General features: G+C 39.0%; 1 protein-coding gene across 3 annotated transcripts in view; it reads left to right on the top strand.

Annotated features, from left to right (window-relative positions):
* The window catches only part of Aimp1 (aminoacyl tRNA synthetase complex interacting multifunctional protein 1), a 35,359-nt gene that overhangs the window by 1,797 nt on the left and 14,557 nt on the right, over positions 1-19,005 (top strand). For 2 of the 3 annotated variants that reach the window (XM_004663005.2, XM_045143184.1), the window contains exons 2-4: positions 9,925-10,058; positions 15,286-15,399; positions 17,950-18,111. In XM_004663005.2, coding sequence (XP_004663062.1) covers positions 9,950-10,058; positions 15,286-15,399; positions 17,950-18,111 — 385 coding nt within the window. In that variant the 5' untranslated portion in view covers positions 9,925-9,949. Of the gene's footprint in view, positions 1-1,123; positions 1,247-9,924; positions 10,059-15,285; positions 15,400-17,949; positions 18,112-19,005 lie in introns of those variants that run through there. The other variant, XM_045143185.1, reaches the window with a different exon arrangement.

Raw genomic sequence — 19,005 nt, 5'->3', positions numbered from 1 at the left:
TGAGGCAATGTCACTGAAACTAGAAGTGCTGTTTTCCAGTCAGACTGGCTGACTACTAAGTAAGCCCCATCAATTTCTCCTGTCTGTCCCCACCCAGAACTTGGGTTTCAGAAATGTGTGGCCAGACCAAGCTTTTTCTTGGGTATTGGGGATCAAATTCAGGCTCTCAGGCTTGTGCATCAACTATTCTTATTCACAGAGCCATCTCCCTAGCCTGTCCAAATTTTTGTTGTTGTTGTTAGGGTTTTGTTGTTCTTGTTTTTGTTTGTTTATTTGTGAGACAGTGTATGGCTATGACACAGGCTGGCCTTAGGCTCCCAACAATCCTCCTGACTTAGCCTCCTGAGTGTTGGGATTTCAGGTGTGTACCACCACACCTGAATTTTCACCTGTATTTTTGTTTTTATTTTTATCTATTCACCTGTAGATTTGAAAAATTGAAGTGACAGTTAATCAACAAGTTCTAAAAAAAAGTTTTCACAGTCTGGTTCTCAAAACAGCAAATGACGCTTAGTACTTAAGAAAAGTTTTATTAGTATGTAGACATGACTACAAGCTAGCCAATCCAAAAAATTTTTTTAATTATTTATTTATTTATTTGAGAGCGACAGACACAGAGAGAAAGACAGATAGAGAGAGAGAGAGAGAGAGAATGGGCGTGCCAGGGCTTCTAGCCTCTGCAAACGAACTCCAGACGCGTGCGCCCCCTTGTGCATCTGGCTAACGTGGGACCTGGGGAACCGAGCCTCGAACCGGGGTCCTTACGCTTCATAGGCAAGCGCTTAACCGCTAAGCCATCTCTCCAGCCCCCAAAATGTTTTTTAAATCTTGCAAGACAAAAAGTTTTAAAAGTGTTATATCATGTATGTTTGCAGTTAACCAGTTGTTACCAGAGTTGTCAGGGTCACAGGCCAATTAAAGAAACTATAAATGGTAAAAAGCAGACGAAGAGATTTACTCAGTGTGGCTACACAAGGGAGAGGAACAGTGAGGTTTAGGTTTAAATAAAAGGCAAGAGCTGTGAATAACTAGGCAGTCCTGTTTAGGTGTGATGCTCCCTGTCACTGACCCAACTTTGCATTGGTTCCAGTCTTTCCTGCAGGGTGGTCTGACAAGGTGTCAAATTGTGTGAATATCCTTTCTGGGAGACAGACTCATCTGGCTGGCACCAGGCTCCAAGCCTTTTCCTTCTCACTGTGTAACATCTGGGGAAATTTCAAGTTCTTGTAGTCTATTGTTTCCAAAGGTTAGTAGCCAAAAGAGAGGTCACAGGTGTCTCTTTACAGTATCTTCATTCTTTTTGGTTTTTCAAGATAAGGTCTCACTCTGACCCAGGCTGACCTGGAATTCACTATGGAGTCTCAGGGTGGCCTCAAATACATGGTGATTCTCCTACCTCTACCTCCCGAGTGCTGGGATTAAAGGTGTGCGCCACCACGCCCTTTCAGTATCTTCATTCTTGCTAAGACGGTTCCGTGGTTATTGAAGAGTAGAAGAAATCGACACTGGTTAAAGGCTAGTACATTCTGTAACCCTTTGAATTTATTTTCTGTAGATTTTTTTTTTTTAAGTGAGAGAGAAAGAGAGAGAATTTGTGAATTTGCACATGTGTCAACTTGTGCATGTAGCTTCTATGGGATCCGAAGAGTCAAATATGGGTCCTTAGGCTTCTCAGGCAAGCGCCTTAAACACTAAGCCATCTCTTCAACCCTTCTGTAGAACTTTTAACACTTAAGGAGAAATACATGTATTACCTTGTTCCTCTTCTAGTAAGCCTTCCTGTGTCATGGTGTTTTGATATTATAGTAACTTAAATCGTTCAGAACAACTTCATATATCAACAAAGAGTATGATTTACAGAAACTGTGGGAAAACGTTTTAACTATTGTATTACTAAGTAAAGATTTTGGTCACAAGTGATTAGATAGCAGAACTTTTGTTTTTCATATGTCCTAAATTTTGTAGTTTGGTGAATTTTCTCCCATGGAAACCTTATTTTTTTTCTTTTTAAATTGTATCTGATAATTGTATATGTTTATGAGGCACAGTGTAGTATTTTCATGTATATGAAAATTATTTAATGATTAAATCCATTAATGAGATGTAACCCTTTCATGTTTTCAGTTCGTGAAAATAGTATTTTTTTTTTTAATTAGAGAGAGAGAGAGAGAGAGAGAGTGAGAATGAGTGGGCCAGGGCCTCTAGCCACTGCAAACGAACTTTAGATGCATGTGCCACCAAGTGCATCTGGCTTATGTGGGACCTGGAGAATCAAACCTGGGTTCTTAGGCTTTGCAGGCAAATGCCTTAACCGCTAAGCCATCTCTCCAGCTCAGTATTGTGTTTTTAAAAAAACAATATGGGAAATCTTTGCAGTATTTTCTAGTTTTTTTTTAAACAATTGACTGAGTCAGATTTTCTCTTATATTTTCTGTCAGTTTCATTCAAGATTTTATCACATTTTTCCTCTTTAATAGTTGTTTGCATATGCATATTAATTATTGTATTCATAATTGGCTCTTTTCAGTTCCTGTATTTTAAATTCATGGTATTAACTCCTTCTAAACCTTCAGTATAATCAGTCTTGAAACTGATTTGCAGATGAGTTAATGCATTTGTCATCTCAATGAGATTGTAAATACTCTTTTTGTTAAGACAGTTTTAATTTTGTGTGTGTGTGTGTGTGTGTTTCAGGCCATGGGTTTTTTATGTTTTGCTTTTTCAGCAACTTGGTTATGTGAAGCCCAGAGGAGGATGTTGGGTGTCTTCTGCTTTTCCACCCTAATTTCTTGCGACAGCATTACTCATGGAAGCTGGAGCTAGCTGCTTTTTGGCTAGACTGGCTGAGCAGCATGCCCTCGTGACCCTCCTGTCTCAAGCTCCCTCAGTGCTGGTGTTCCCAGTGTACATAGCCACACCCAGCTTTAGATGTATGTGTAACATAGAGAAGAGACAAAAGTGGGAATGGGCACTCTAGAGCCTCCAGCAACTGCAAACGAATTCCAGATGCATACATTACTTTGTGCATCTGGCTTTACGTTGGGACTGGGGACTTGAACCCAGGTCACCAGGCATTGCAGGCAAACACTGCTGAACCATCTCTCCAATCCCCCCAGCTTTTTACTGTAGTTACTAGGAATCAAACTCAGGTCTTCATGTTTTCTACAATAAGTGTTCTTACTTATTGAGCCAAAGCTTCAACTCCCTCTAAATTTCTTTAAAATGTTATTTATTTATTTGACAAAGTGAGAGAGAATGCGTGCAACAGGGCCTCCAGCCACTGCAAACAAACTCCAGATGTGTGTGCTCCCTTGTGCATCTGGCTAATGTGGATTCTAGGGACTTGAACCTGGGTCCTTTGGCTTTGCAGGCAAACACCTTATCTGCTAAGCCATCCCTGTAGACCTATTTTTAAAAATCTATTTATTCTTTATTTGGTATATAATTATTATATAATATAATATTATATAATATAACATAATATTAATCATATTGGTACTTTCTTATTATTTTTTCTTTTAATGCTTACCTTCTCAAATTCCTCCTGAAACATGTACATGATCCAACAGAGTAAAAATACCCAGTAAACAAAAGTATTGTCTAAGGAAAGAATTTAGCATTCCTCAACTTTAGAACTCAAGTGGAATACTCATTAGCTTAGCTAGATTTGTTGTAGTCCTTATGCTATGATGAACTAGTCTTGTGTTATAAGGCTTAAAATTTTCAAACCATAAGTTGTTTTTCCAACCATAAGTGGCTTTTTTCTGCATTAAGAAGAAAAATAACTTCTTCCAAAGGGGTGTAGGAATAAATCTCATATATAGAATGTGTGTGTGTGTATGTGTATTATCATTATTATTATTATTTAGAAACTTTGTATGGACATATCATGTGTTGGTACCATCCCTTTCTAGCCCCATTCTGCTGAGGGCTCTCCTGGGTGGGATTGCTGGTGTTCACCATGGGTTTGTGGGTTGAGTTATGAGAGCAGCATTCAGTCATTGTAAAAGGGAGGGGCAATGCCTCTGGCCATTCACAGCTGTCCTGGTCCCTCTTCTGCAAAACTCCCTGAGGCATGGTGGATGTGTTTTTAAGTCTACTTTAGTGTTGTGTTCTCAGTAGCTCCTAGGATTCTGCTTTGCTACATTTGAGTATCCCCTGTATCTGTCTGTCACCCTGGTGCTGGTTGTCAGGCCCGCCGTTGAAGCAGCACTCATGCTCATCTTGCCACTTCCTCTGTAGTTTCACCTTGGCCCTGGCTGATGTGTGTGGAATGGTGTATCTCCTTGGATCTCGCCTCCTTCTGTAAAAGAAAAACAGATTCTCCAAAGGAGAGTGAGGTCAGCATAGGTTAAATGGGATACACATTGTTAATTAAGAGAGATTTTGATGGGTGGCCTCTCTTTTGACTAGTGGGAGGTTCATGTTGGGAGTCCATGATGTTAGTCTCGATAGGATTCTGACTTGGTTCTCAGTTCCAGCTATGGCTTCTTTTCCACTGAGCAGATCTCTTAACCACACAGAGCCACTGGTTACCCCCACCTAGGTTGGGTGCCACTATTGCACAGGTGTTTACTTCTCAGGCTGGTTGCTTTTGCATACAGTGTCCCCTACTAGCATACAACATTGTTGGCCATTTTCCTGCAGCAGCTCTGTAGTGTTTTTCAGCACTACTCAGATCATTTGAGATCTGGCTTCCTTCCAGATTCCAGCCAAATTTCTAGATGTTATGTGTTGGCAGCATGTAGTGTCCTCAGCAATAGGGTCTTACCTTTTACCTAAGGTGGGTAGTTAAATGCTTTTACAGAAGCCTGTGTTATTTGGAGGAATCTCATAGGTTTCGCTAATCAACAGGTCAGTGTGGGTTATAACTGATTGCTGATACTGGGAGATACAAGCTATAGCCAAATGTTTTAAGGTTAGATATCATCCCACCCTTTCTAGGGCCCTTCTTACCAGACTGCCCCCCCCCATCCCTATTGACAGTTACATCTTTTAGTTTACAATCTAAGAGGAAGGTTTCTGTGGTATCAGATCATTTTGCATATAGTTTTGTGCATATCTCTCCCCACTGTCCCATTTCCCTTCCGCTAACACTTCCATTCCTGCTATCTGTCCCTTGAGTTGCCTGTCGGGTGTGCCTGCAACTCAAGCTGTTCCAGGTTAGGAACCACGGTGAGGGGGAACATGTGGTGTTTATCTTTCTGTGCTTGTGTGAGTTCACTTAGTATGATTTGTTCCAGGTCTGTCCATTTTACTACAAATTTCATTTTATCATTTTTCCTTAGTGCTCAGTAGAATTCCATTGTGCATATGTACCACATCTTCATTATCCATTCGTCAAATGATAGGCATGTGGGTTGATTCCAATTCTTAGCAATTGTGAATTGAGTAGCTATAAACATGGTTGAGCAAATAGCACTGCTGTGAAGAATGGAGACTTTAGGGTAGAAACCCAATAAAAGAATAGCTGGGTCAGTTGGTAGCTCTATTTCCATCTTTTTCAGGAGTGTTAATATTGATTTCTATAGTGGTTGTACAAGTTTACACTTCGATTTGCAGTGGATGAGGGTTCCTCTTTGCCCACATCTATGCCAACATTTATTGTCATTTGAGTTTTTAATGATTTCCATCCTGACTGGAGTAAGGTGGAATCTCATAGTTGTTTTAATTTGCATATCCCTGTTGGTTCAGGATGATGAACATTTTCTTAAGTATTAGCCATTTGTTTTTCCACAATTGAGATTTCCCTATTCAGTTTTCTGCCCCATTTTTTTGAGTGGGTTGCTTGATTTTTTGTTTTTTTTTATTGCTTAGCTTGTTTTTGTTTTTTGTTGTTGTTCTTTAGGTTCTAGATATTAGGCCTCTTGTCAGTGGGATAGCTGATGAAGATTTTCTCCCATTCAGTGGGTATCTGTTGGCTCTGTTTAAAGTATGTTTGTCTGTGAAAAACATTTTTAGCTTCATGAAATCCCACTGGTTGAGTGATTGTTTAGTTTCCTAGGTTACGGGGGTATTGTTCAGGAAGTCATTCCCCACGCCTATATCATTAAGTGTTACCCCCATTTATCCTTCTAGCAATTAGGAGTTTCAGGTCTTCTGTTGAGGGCTTTAATCCATTTGGGGTTGATTTTTGTACATGTTGAGAGGAGGGGGTCCTAATTTCATTTTTCTACGAATCATTATCCAACTTGTCCAGCACCATTTGTGGAAGATGCTGTTTTTTCTCCAGTGTACGTTGTTGGCTCATTTATCAAAGAACCAGTAGCTGTAGTTACTTGAACCAAGGGCTGGGTCTTCAATTCTGTTCCATTGGTTTATATTGTCTCTTTTATGCTGTTTTTATGACTATGGCTTTGTTATATAGCTTTAAATCAGGTATGGTGACAGCTCCAGAGGTGTTTCTTTTGCTGAGGATATTTCTGGGTATCTAAATACTTTCTACCATTTCATATAAATATTTTATTCTTGTTTTTATTGCTATTAAGAACACATTATATATATATAAAAATATGTTGCTACCCTCTTTTTCCTTTCCCCTGCCCCCATTCTGCTGGGGATTCTCCTCAGTGGGGTTGCAGGTATTTCCATGGGGTTGTGGGTTAGGTGTTGTGGAAGCAGCATTTTTTTGGGGCATGATGTTTCAACCTGTGGCTCTTACAGTCTTTCTGCCTTTTCTTCCATAAACTTACTTGAGCCATGGTGGATGTATTAAGTCTACTTTGGTCATGAGCTCTTAGGAGCCTCTGGGTCATTGAGTATCCTCAGGATCTGTCTCTTTCACCCTGATACTGATTATCAGGTTCATCATGGAAGCAGCACTCTTGCTCATCTCCCTAATTCCTCTTTGATTTCAGCTGTGGCTTGGCTGAAGTGAGAGGGGCAGTTTATCTCCTCAGGTCTCACTACTTTCTGAAAAAAAAAGAAAAAAGAACAGATTCTCCAACAGGGAGTGAAGTCAGCATCATTTAGATGGGTAAGCATTATTCATTTAGGGAGAATTTGATGTATGTATCCCCTCTTTTAGCCAAAGACTAGTGAGAGCTTGGCACTGGAGAGCATAGTCTTTATCTCCATAGGATGGATTCTGATCTGGTTCCCAATTCCAGATATGAGTTCATTTACACTGAGTGGAGGTCTTAGCCAATTAGAAAGCTCCCCACCAAGGTTACCCACCAAGGCTGTGTGGCACTATTTCAGTGGTGTGGACATCCTCTCAGGGTCAGTAGATTACCCACTAAATGGAAAAAAAATTCGCCAGCTATACCACTGATAGAAGCCTGCTATGTGGAATCTACAAAAAACTCAAAAAACCAAACAATAAAAAAATGATAATATTCAAGCAACCTACTCCAAAAATGGGTCAGAGATCTGAATAGGGAGTTCTCAAAGGAAGAAATCATGAAAATATTGAGATTACTTTTTCAATCTCTGTGAAGAATAATGTTGGGGTTTTTAATGGTATTGAATTGAATCTGTACATTGCTTTCAGTAGGATTGTGATTTTCACAATATTCTACCTATCCAGGAAAAAAGAAGGTCTCTCCATCTTCTCATGTCCTCCTCCTCAATTTCTTTCTTGAGTGTGTTTTTGTTTTGTTTTGTTTTCAGTGTATATAAGTCTTTCACATCCTTGGTTAGTGTTATTCCAAGTTATTTGATTTTTTTGTGGCTATTAAAAATGAGATTTGATGACTTCTGTATATTTATCTTTTGTGTATAGAAGGCTTCTGGTTTTTGTGGGTTAATTTTGTATCCTGCCACTTTGCTGAAGGAATTCTCTTGAGAAGCTTTATGGTAGAGTCTTTCCTTTCAGGTCACTTATGTATAGGATCATGTCATCTGCAAATAGTGCTAGCTTGATTTCTTCCTTTCCAATTTGTATCCCTTTTATATCTTTCTCTGGCATTATTGCTTGTGCTAGGATTTCTTTTTTTTTTTTAATTTATTTATTTATTTATTTGAGAGCGACAAACACAGAGAGAAAGACAGATAGAGGGAGAGAGAGAGAATGGGCGCGCCAGGGCTTCCAGCCTCTGCAAACGAACTCCAGACGCGTGCGCCCCCTTGTGCATCTGGCTAACATGGGACCTGGGGAACCGAGCCTCGAACTGGGGTCCTTAGGCTTCACAGGCAAGCGCTTAACCGCTAAGCCATCTCTCCAGCCCTGTGCTAGGATTTCTTATACTATGTTGAAGAGCAGTGGTGAGAATGTGCACTCCTGTCTTGTTCCAGATCATAATTGGAACTCCTTGACTCTCCATATTAAGTAGGGCTTCAGATGCTTTCTGTATAGCCTTTGTTATGCTGATGTATAATCACTTCATGCCTAGTTTCTCCAGCGTTTTGATTAAGAAGTAATGTTGTATATTGTTGAAGGCATTCTCTGCATCTAATGAAATGATTATGTGTTCTTGTGTTTAAGTTTATTTATGTGGTGTATTACTTTAATCAAGTTCTGTATCTTGAACTATCCCTGTACCCTTGGGATGAAGGCTGCTTGACTGAAGTAGATAATGTTTTTGATGGGTTGTTGAATTTGATTTGCGAGTAATTTGTTCAGAAGTTTTACATGTACGTTTATCTGGGTTATAGGTCTATAGTTTTCTTGTATCTTTGTCTGGTTTTGGAATTAGGATTCTTCATAAAAGGAGTTGGGGAGCATTTTCTGTTCACCAATAATGTGAAAAGGCTTGAGAAAAAGTACCCACTCCCTTCCTCTTTCTTTCTCTCAAATAAATAAAAATAAAATATATTTTAAAAGTGGTTTCATTTATTTGATGAAGGTTTGGTAGAATTTGGCTGAGAATCTATCAGGTCCTGACTTTTCCTTTTGGTGAAGTTTTTGACTACATTTTCAGTCTCAATAGATATAATAGGTTTGTTTAAGAGATTTATCTGTTCTAGACTTAGTTTTGGTGGGTGATGTGTGTCTGGGAATTTGTCCATTTCTTCCAGATTATCCAATTTTGTGAAGTAGAGGTTTTGGAAGTGTGTCCTGATGATTCTTCCAATTTCATTGATGTCTATTGTGTCCTTTCCCTTTTCATTTCTAATTTTGTTAATTTTAGACTTTTTTTTTCACTTGATCAAATTAACCAGGGGTTTATCATTCTTGTTTATTTTTTCAAAGAACCAACTCTTCATTTTGTCAACTTTCTTGTTTTCTTAGTTTTCAATTCATTAATTTCTGCACTGATCTTAATTATTGTGGAGGCGGTCTGAGGGGTTGCTTGGCACCATCAGTGGAGGTGGCCTAGGCTGGACATAGGTTCACCTGTGTCTACTTGCACCCAGGGAGAAGGCTTTCCCAGTTGGCCCCCTTCCCCCAGTGAGCACTTACCCAGAGTCTCCCTGCTCACAGGGAGCAGGCTTTCCCCAGTGGTTCCCTAACCCCAGAGGCTCCCTATTCCCAGCTTTCTCCCTCTGTTGATTCTTTATTAAAGGTCAAACAAAACCCAAAACTTGGGGTTCATAAATTCTGGGGGAACCCCACCTGAATCCATAAATCCTGAATCATTAAAACATGTAGGGATCCAGTGGTTTCCTATCTGCCACACCAAAAAATAGGAAGCCCTAGCCTACTCTTCCTGCACGAGCCTGTAGAGTCCCAGCCACCCCCACACCAGCAGCAGGGGAACCTGAACCTGGAGCCTAGGCCTGCTTACACCACAGGCAGGGTCCCATCAGTCCCACACCATTAGCAGGGGAACTGGGAAACAGGAACTGAGGAACTGGGATGGCCCTACCCTCTTCAAGATTTCTATCTTGTTTGTTTTGCTCTCCCTAGGAAAAGTGTTATGATTACCAATTAATTGTAGCAGAATTTTTTTAACCTGAGATTTTTTTTCAGTGTCCTGTAGCATAAATTTACTCATTTCACAGTGTAACTAATCACTTTTATTTATTTATTTTTTCATTTAGGATTTTCTGCCGCTTCTTGGCAAAAATGGCAACGAGTGACACTGTCCTGAAGAGGCTAGAACAAAAGGGAGCAGAAGCCGATCAGATCATTGAATATCTGAAGCAGCAAGTCGCTCTGCTCAAGGAGAAAGCAAGTAAGAAAAAATTTAAGTTTTCTAAGGAGATACTTAAGTTCACATATTGACAGGTAAAATATTCACCATGTAAATTATTACTTAATCATTTCAATGATGACTTTCAGATTCCTTTAGTACTTTGAGTATTCTAGAATTAAGACACATTTTAACTGATAGATAGTAAATATATATGGTACATAGAGAAAATATATCTCAATTCTGATAAAGGAAAATTGTGCTGCTTAACATTACTTTTTATGTTAGTGGAAGTTAATAGCAGGGGCCCTGGAGAGACAATTTAGCAATTAAGGCACTTACTTCCCTGTGAAGCCAAAGGACCCAGGTTCAATTCTCCAGGTTCCACGTAAGCCAGATGCACATGGTAGCACATACAACTGGAGTTCCTTTGCAGTGGCTAGAGGCCCTGGTGTACCCATATTCTCTATTTCTCTCTCTCTCTCTGTCCTTCTCTCTCTTCCACCCTCATTTCGTCCCCCTGTCTCTAACAAATTAAGAAAGAAAAAAAAAAAGTTAACAAGGGGCTGGCAAGATGGCTTAGCAGTTAAGGTGCTTGCCTGCAAAGCCAGAGGACCCAAGTTTGATTCCCTGGGACCCACATAAGCCAGATGCACAAGGTGGCACATGCCTGGAGTTTGTTTGCAGTGGTTGGATGCCCTGGTGTGTCCATTCTCTCTCTATCTGGCTCTTTCTGTCAAATAAATATTTTTTTAAAAAGGAGTTAACAATGAAGAAAGTTGGGTGAAACCAATCAGTAGATGAATGAAAATGCATACTTTCATATTATTCTCTATTATGGTATCGAGTTTTACTTAGAAATTGCTGCCATATGTACAAAAAAATCTAACCTAGAGTTCTGCTTTAAGTACCTCGTTATTTTAGTTTGTGTTGATATTGATTTATAACCAAAGTTGGATACCTTAATAGAAATTCAAATAAATATTTTCTGTCCTACATAAAAACTTATTATTTCATTCATTAATAAGGTTAAGAGATTGGAGATGATAATTGCATGTATGAGATATAACAAATGTTATAAATAGAATTTTTTCAGAAGTAGTATACACATTCCCATCATCTTAGCTAGCATTTAAATTTTCCTGTTAAAAACACACTGTATTTTTACCTTTATTATTACTTAGTAGCCTATCCTGTGCTTCCCAGCCTATTGCTCCATTTTACAATAACTGTTATAAAATCTCTTTTCATGTTCTTTAAAGAAAGTATTTTTTGGATAAAATCACATACTTGAGCATATAATTCCAAGCATATTTTGTATGTTACAAAAGAGAAATAAAAAGAGAGCAACTTCTAGCTGGGCGTGGTGGTGCATGCTTTTAATCCCAGCACTCGGGAGGCAGAGGTATCACCGTGAGTTCGAGGCCAGCCTGAACTTACATAGTGAATTCCAGGTCAGCCTGGGCCAGAGTAAGACCTACCTTGAAAAATATACAAACAAACAAACAAACAAAAACAACAACAACAAAAAGAGCAACTTCTGAGTAGTAGTAGTGGTGTGTATCCACACTTTGGCATGACTGTACTATTAGAGGTAATATTAGAGGGTCATGTACTACAGGATTCACATGGATGAAATCACCAACAATGTAATAGGTACAGTGCCAACTAATACCAGATATGTATTCATTCTGTGTTTCAACAGCTCATACCAGAAGAAACTTACTGTTGTACTTTTAATCAGAATTATTAGTATGGGCTGGGGTAGGATCTTTTTTTTAATTTTATTTATTCATTTATTTATTTTAGATACAGAGGGAGAGAGAGAGAAAGTGTGTGTGCATCAGGGCCCCTAGCCACTGCAAATGAACTCCAGATGTACGTGACATGATGTGCATCTGGCTAACCTGGGACCTGGAGAATCTAACCTGGGTCCTTAGGCTTCACAGGCAAGCATCTTAACTACTAAGCCATCTCTCCAGCCCATCAGTGGTAGAATCTTAATTAATATGTCTGTAAGGTAGTGGGTTTAACCCCCAGCACTACAACAACAAAAGAGGAGAATGTGGTGGAGAAGGAAGAAAAAGTAGAAAATGAATGAATGATTCCTCATATAAAGTTCTGAATGAAAGCTCAGTATACATATGATATACATGATCCTTGACCCCTAATAAATTCAGAGCATAATAAAGGGCTTAAAATACTTTGTATATAAAACCTCATACTCAGGCTTATAATTATAAAAATAAATATCAAGAAATTTATATTTGTACAAAAGTATAACTGACTGAAGAGGTTTCTTAGTGGTTTAGGGGCTTGCCTGTGAAGCTAAACAACCAGAGTTCAGTTCCCCAGTACTCACATAGAGCCAGATGTACAGAATGGCACATGCAATGAGTCTATTTGCAGTGGTTGGAGGTCCTGGTATGGCTATCCTCTCTGCCTGTTTCTCTTGTATCTCTCTCTGCTTGCAAATAAATAAACAAAAATATTTAAAAGGTACAAATACCTACTCAGAAGTTTTGCTGATGTGAGACAGTTTACCATTTTATATAACATCATTGCTCCTTCCTAATAAATGCCATCAATAACGCCCATTATTCGTGACAACCTAAAAGAATTCCTCCTGAAAACAGTGCCAGCTCTACTCAGAACCAATTTCTATTTTTATACACTCCATTGCTCATTTTTAACATTATAGTTTAAGTAAATGTTTATAGTTATTTGTTGCAATCAAGTCCTCATTGCTGTAGAAATCACCCAACCAAGAGCAGCTTGTGGGGAAAAGGGGTTTATTTTGGCTTACAAACTCTAGGGAAATCTCCACGATGGCAGGAGAAAACGATGGCATGAGCAGAGGGTGAACATCACTCCCTGGCCAAGGTGGACCATAGCAACAGGAGAGTGTGCCAAACATTTGCATGGGGAAACTAGCTATAACACCCATAAGCCCTCCCCCAACAATGCACTGCCTCCTGGAGGTGTCAGTTCCCAAATTTCCATCAGCTGGGAACCTAGTATTCAGAACCCAAGTTTATGTGGGAAACCTGACTCAAACTACCACATTCTACCTGTGGCCCCCATAAACTGATAACTATACATGATATAAAATGCAATGCATTATCTAACTTTAAAAGTCCCCATAGTTCTTACCAATTCCAATGATGTTCATACATCCCCATAGTCCAAGATCTTTTAACTGAGGCATAATACCAAAAAATAACCTCAAGAAAACCATAATGGCACAGAATCAACATTCACACTGCAAAAAATGGCATAAGGCATAGCAAAGAAATATTCTACCAATACAAGATTTAAAACAACCAGGACAAACATCAAACTCTGCAGCTTCAAGTCCAACAACTCAAGCCAGTGACAAATCTCCAAGTTCTGTAATTCTGACCAGCAATAAGTCTCTGGCATTCCATTTCCACTCCACTCCTCCAGCTAGGATACTCACAGTCCTGGAAAACTTCATCGGGGCCAGCAGCATTCCTTAGCAGCCATCCCGTTGTCCCAGCATCTTCACTGGGTCTCCACTCCAATCCATGGTTCATCTTCATGGCCCCATGGGGTCTGCATGCAGGCATCCAGAAAGCCTGCTTCACACTGCCCTTGGCCATTTCCAAAACAAGACTGTGTTGCAAACTCAATGACCCTCTCTTCCCTGCATTTCTTATACTCCACAATACTAGGTAGGGTGCCAATTTGTTAATCCAGGGGGGAAATAAAACAGACTTTGAAGAACTTGAACTCTCAGGCCCCTTCAAAAGAGTCTACATTCTTCTGTTGCCCCAGTGCAGGTCAGCTGGCCCAATCTCAAAGGTTGTAATCTCTCAGTTGCAGCTGAACAGGCTGTAGTTCCCCAGATTTTTCTTTCTGTGCCATATCCCTCTGCTCACACCAGTTCATTTCTACACAAAGCAACCCTGCACAACTTCTCAGGACACGGGCATAAGAGCAAACTTCTCACACAAACTGCTAGCCCAATCCAAGCATAGCTCTTTCTCACCCTCATAAGCCAAACCTTACATTCCATAGTTCTTACTGCATTCAGCTCTTTCAACTCTGACCAGAAGAGTCCATCAAGCTGTACTTAGAGCACTGCAGGTATCTCTTAGGCCAAGGTTTCAAATCCTTCCACATTCCTCTTGAAAATCAGCTCCAAAAGGCCAAAGCCACACAGTCAGGTGTCTAGCAGCAACCCCACTCCTCGGTACCACTTTTCTGGTGCAGTCAGGTTCGCATTGCTGCAGAAAACACAAAACCAGGAATAGTTTGTGGGAAGAAGGGGTTTATTTTGGCGTACAAGCTCTAGGGGAAGCTCCACGATGGTAGGGGAAAACGATGGCATGAGCAGCAGGTGAACATCACCCCCTGGCTAACATAAGGTGGACCAAAGCAATAGGAGAGTGTGCCAAACACTGGCATGGGGAAACTTTCTATAAAACCCATAAGCCCACTCCCAACAGTGCACTGCCTCCTGGAGATGTTAATTCCCAAATGTCCATCTGCTGGGAACCTAGCATTCAGAACACCTAAGTTTATGGGAGACACCTTACTCAAACCAGCACATTATCTTCTTCATGGACTGTTTGACCACTTCAACTGTGAAACTCTAGGTATCAGAGATTATTTGTATTCTTTTATGAAATAAGGACAAAAATCAGGATAATATGTCTAAGTCTGTCTAATAGTTTTGTCATTGTTTGTGTGTTATGCACACTTTTATATCAGATTCTCATTGCCATTTGTGATAGCTAAAATGATGAAGGGGTGATAGTTTGATTTTTAGTAAACATTGTTATAAAAACTAGGAAAATGATTCATGAACAGAATCTTTTGTTCCACTGTTATTTCTCAGATTTCCTGTTTTGAACCTACAGGTGGATGTAATAATTCCAGAAAGTGTGTTTACTCAACATGTGTTGACTTTTTCCTTTGTTGTTGTCCTCTAACCCAGTATTTGCATCATGTTATAGTATCATAGGTAATCCACAAATGGTTTGAAATATGCAAGAAGGTATGTGTCATTTACATGCAAATATTAGGCCATTTCATATTCTGTGGGGTCCTACGACCAATCTCCAGTGACTAACAAAGGATGACTGGGTCATGATTAATAAATACTGAAGTGAGCTAAGCAAGTGGCCACATATTAGCTCCTGGCATAGTCCCTGCTGTAGCTCCATTAGCTATGCTATTTTCAAATGGTATTCAAAAGAAGTCTTCTAAGAAACATTTTTTAACTAGATTTTCTTGTTTCTAGTTTTGCAGGCAACTTTGAGAGAAGAGAAGAAACTTCGAGTTGAAAATGCTAAACTGAAAAAAGAAATTGAAGAGCTGAAACAAGAGTTGATTCAGGCAGAAATTCAAAATGGAGGTGATTATAGAGGTTGCTTTCATATATTGTTATGTCACAATATCTAAGTATTATGCTTATTTTCGTATCTTCATAGCATCACCACTATGTACTCCTCTTCCTCTAAAGAAAAGAAATGGAGCCTTAGAAAAGGCAGGTGAATCTCCCTCACACTAGATCATAAAAACAAACAAACAAAAAACACCCTCAGAGTCACTGATCCTCCTACCTCTGCCACACAGGTGCTGGAATTAAAGATGCGGGCCACTACATCCAGCCCCGCTGCTGTTAAGTTTTTCAAGACAACTTTATCATCACTGTGCTTACTATTAAAGTTTGCTAAAAGTAGCCTTAATAATATTTAGTTCACATTAATATTCACTGTTTGAGCAACACTGGGCTAAATTACATATACAATTTGTTTTTAGGTAGGTAGGTAGATAGATAGATAGATAGATAGATAGATAGATATAGATATAGATATAGATATAGATATATGTATATACACACATTATATATATACACACATACATATATATATATATACACACATACATATATATATATACACACATACATATATATATACACACATACATATATGTGTGTGTGTGTGTGTGTGTGTGTGTGTCTTTTATTGACAACTTCTATACTTAAAGAAAACAAACCATGGGATTTTCTTCCTCTCCCCCTCTTTCCCCTTCATTACTCGACTCTCCATCATATCACCTCCTTCTCTCCATTATTCTCTCTTTTAATTTTATGCCATCATCTTTTTCTCCTATTATGAGGTTCTTGTGTAGGTATTGCTAGGCACTGCGAGTTCTTGGATATTGAGGCCAGTTTCTGTCTGGGCAGTTGTATGTAAGGAATGGTACCCTTCCTTTGGCTCTTACATTCTTTCCGCCACCTCTTCTGCAATGGACCCTGAGCCTTGGAGGGTATAAGATGTTTCAGTGCTGGGCACTCCTCCATCCCTTATTTTCAGCTCTATATTACCTTTTGGGTCACATTGGTCATTGCCATCTGAAAGAGAAGCTTCACTAACCAGAAGTGAGAATAACATTAATATACGAATATGAACATTAAGTGTAGTACTTTCAGGACAATTTGGTGAGAGTAATATATGCATTTATCCAGACAAGAGCAGGCTTTATACCCCTAGGACTCATGACCTCCCTTGCCATAGGCTTTTGATTAGGTTTTCAGTACCAGATATGTATTCCCTCCCATAGAGTGGGCCTTAAGTCCAATTAGAGATCAACTGGTTTCCCCTAGAGCAGACATACCACTATTGTACTTGTTGAGTCATTTGGCCTGTGTGGCCAAACTTGAGGCTTCCAGTGTCCACTGTTTTTATTGCTGATGACTTCTGTTGCCCATAAGGTTGCATACAGGTGCAGCTTTTTCCAGCTTTCATTTGGCTGGGCTACAGGGAGAAGGTTTTCTGCTCAGCACCAGTGTGATTTCTCATTGACCTTGCCCTCAGGCATGTGAAGTCTTCAGGAACACGGTCTTACCATCTCTTTCTCACAGGAAACCAAGGACCTGGGCAATAACCTATAATGTTTTAGAGGCAACAGGGACCTCCCTGGCCAACAACTCACTGGAAGGTATCCCATCCCTGGCACTGAAAATTTTCAAGTAACAATCTATGGCCTCTGGATGTGCCATTATTCAGGAAAGTAGGTTTTCATATATCTTATTCAGAGCATCTTGAATTTTGATTGACCCTCCCCTTTACTCTTCTTTTATATAGTCTCTTTCCCTGACCTAGCTTAGGCCTTTACAATAAAGTATTTGCTAAAGTAATATTCCTTTCTTTAAAAAGTTTTTTTTTTTTTTTTTTTTTTTTTAAACTGGGGAGATGGCTCAATGGATAAATTGCTCACCATTCAAGCAGGAGTATCAGTTAGAGCCCTAAACCCTACTTAAAAAACTAGAAGTTGTGATAAAGCTTCTGTAATCCCAGGACACCTATGGCAAGATAGAAGGCAGAGAGAAGGGAATGCCCTGGATATCTGTGGCAAGTCCAGCACAGAACAACAAAGAAACCGTACCACAAATGATATGAGCATAGAAGACCAACCTGAAAGAAGTCTTCTGACCTCCAGATACGCACATACCACCATACAACACAAGTAATAAAATAGACAATGCAGTATCTAGTCACTTTATGACTAGCCAATCTTTTAACTTCCTAAGGACTTGGGATTTCTGGTCTTAATATGGCAACATGAGTAAAATCTAGTCAACATATGAGAATTCTGTGGGTTGGCTCATATGAAGCATTGAAATGGTGGGATTCCATAATAGATGTTGGCTTCTGCTGCTGGTGTTACTTGCAGTTTTTTCACTTTAAATGGAAATCATTTCTGTATTTTTTGTTACCTTAATAATAGTTAAAATACTTAATTTTAATGTCTTCTGTAGTTTCAGATAATAGATATTGGGTAGTCATATACAGTGAAGTTTTCTTTTGAAAAACTTGATATTTGTGATTCACAAGTCTATGGTTTTATCTTGTTTGTGGTTTTAATATAAATAATATCTGGTCATTTTCTGTATTAGTGAAACAAGTACCATTTCCATCTGGTATTCCACTGCAATCAAATTCTACACTTTCTGAGAATGTGATACAGTCTACACCAGTAACCTTATCTGGTACAAAAGAACAGATAAAAGGAGGAGGAGGTGAAGAAAGGAAAGCAAAAGAGAAGATTGAAAAGAAAGGTATTTTTAAGTTTATTTGACCTTTGATTGTTGTATCAGATAATGTGAATGTTTTTATTTTCGATGATAGTAATATGGTACTAAAAGCTGAATCTAAACTTTTATGAGCTAGGATAAAATTAGAAATAATATGGTATTGGCATATAGAAACTGAGACCTCAAGGATGCATAAATATTGAGTAGACAGAGTGAAAATGTGTTATGTTGGACAGAGGGATCAGAATCAGCAAACACTGAAAGATAAAGACCCATTTGTATATTATCTTGTATAAATTTTTGTGTCTATTTGGGTTTAGTTTCATGAAGGCACAGATAGAAATTGTCTTCAAATGTAGGTTTCATGGAGTAATGGTTAGCTGGACTCTGAAATAGTCTTCAGATCAATTTGGGGTTATGACAGGGTCCTCCAGTGAAAGCAGAATATATGAAGTGAGGCATACGGATATTAAGAAATGAATCCCTAACAACTGACATGGCAAAAGGAATCTTAGTCTATCTAAGCAACCACATTTAAAGTCCTGCAGTCAGTCTAAACTTGCCCCAACTCTCAATCTTCATACCCCATTCAGCCAGTGTAATTCCTGTCACCAAATATATCTAAGCTTCACTGTGCTGTTTCACTTTGTGAGTTGCTGCATTTATGCAAGTCCTTAAAGTCTTTTTACTGAATTCACACCTTGATCTGTAGCTTGCTATTAAAGCTACCCTTCTATTTGTAGAAATGACTTACTTTTAACTATAATTTTTTACTCCTTACTACTCCCTACCAGACTTCATTTCACCACATTCATCTTAAAAGTGCTTTTATAATTCTTTATACATGTAATAGGTATGTATAATATGTACCTACTATACATACACATATACATTTTTTTGTCATTAAAATTTTTTTGC

This window comes from Jaculus jaculus, chromosome 2 (assembly GCF_020740685.1).
Source record: "Jaculus jaculus isolate mJacJac1 chromosome 2, mJacJac1.mat.Y.cur, whole genome shotgun sequence".
In the NCBI taxonomy this organism is placed as follows: domain Eukaryota; kingdom Metazoa; phylum Chordata; class Mammalia; order Rodentia; family Dipodidae; genus Jaculus; species Jaculus jaculus.
The sequence above is the reverse complement of the archived record's forward strand: the minus strand, read 5'-3'. Positions and strand labels throughout refer to the sequence as shown.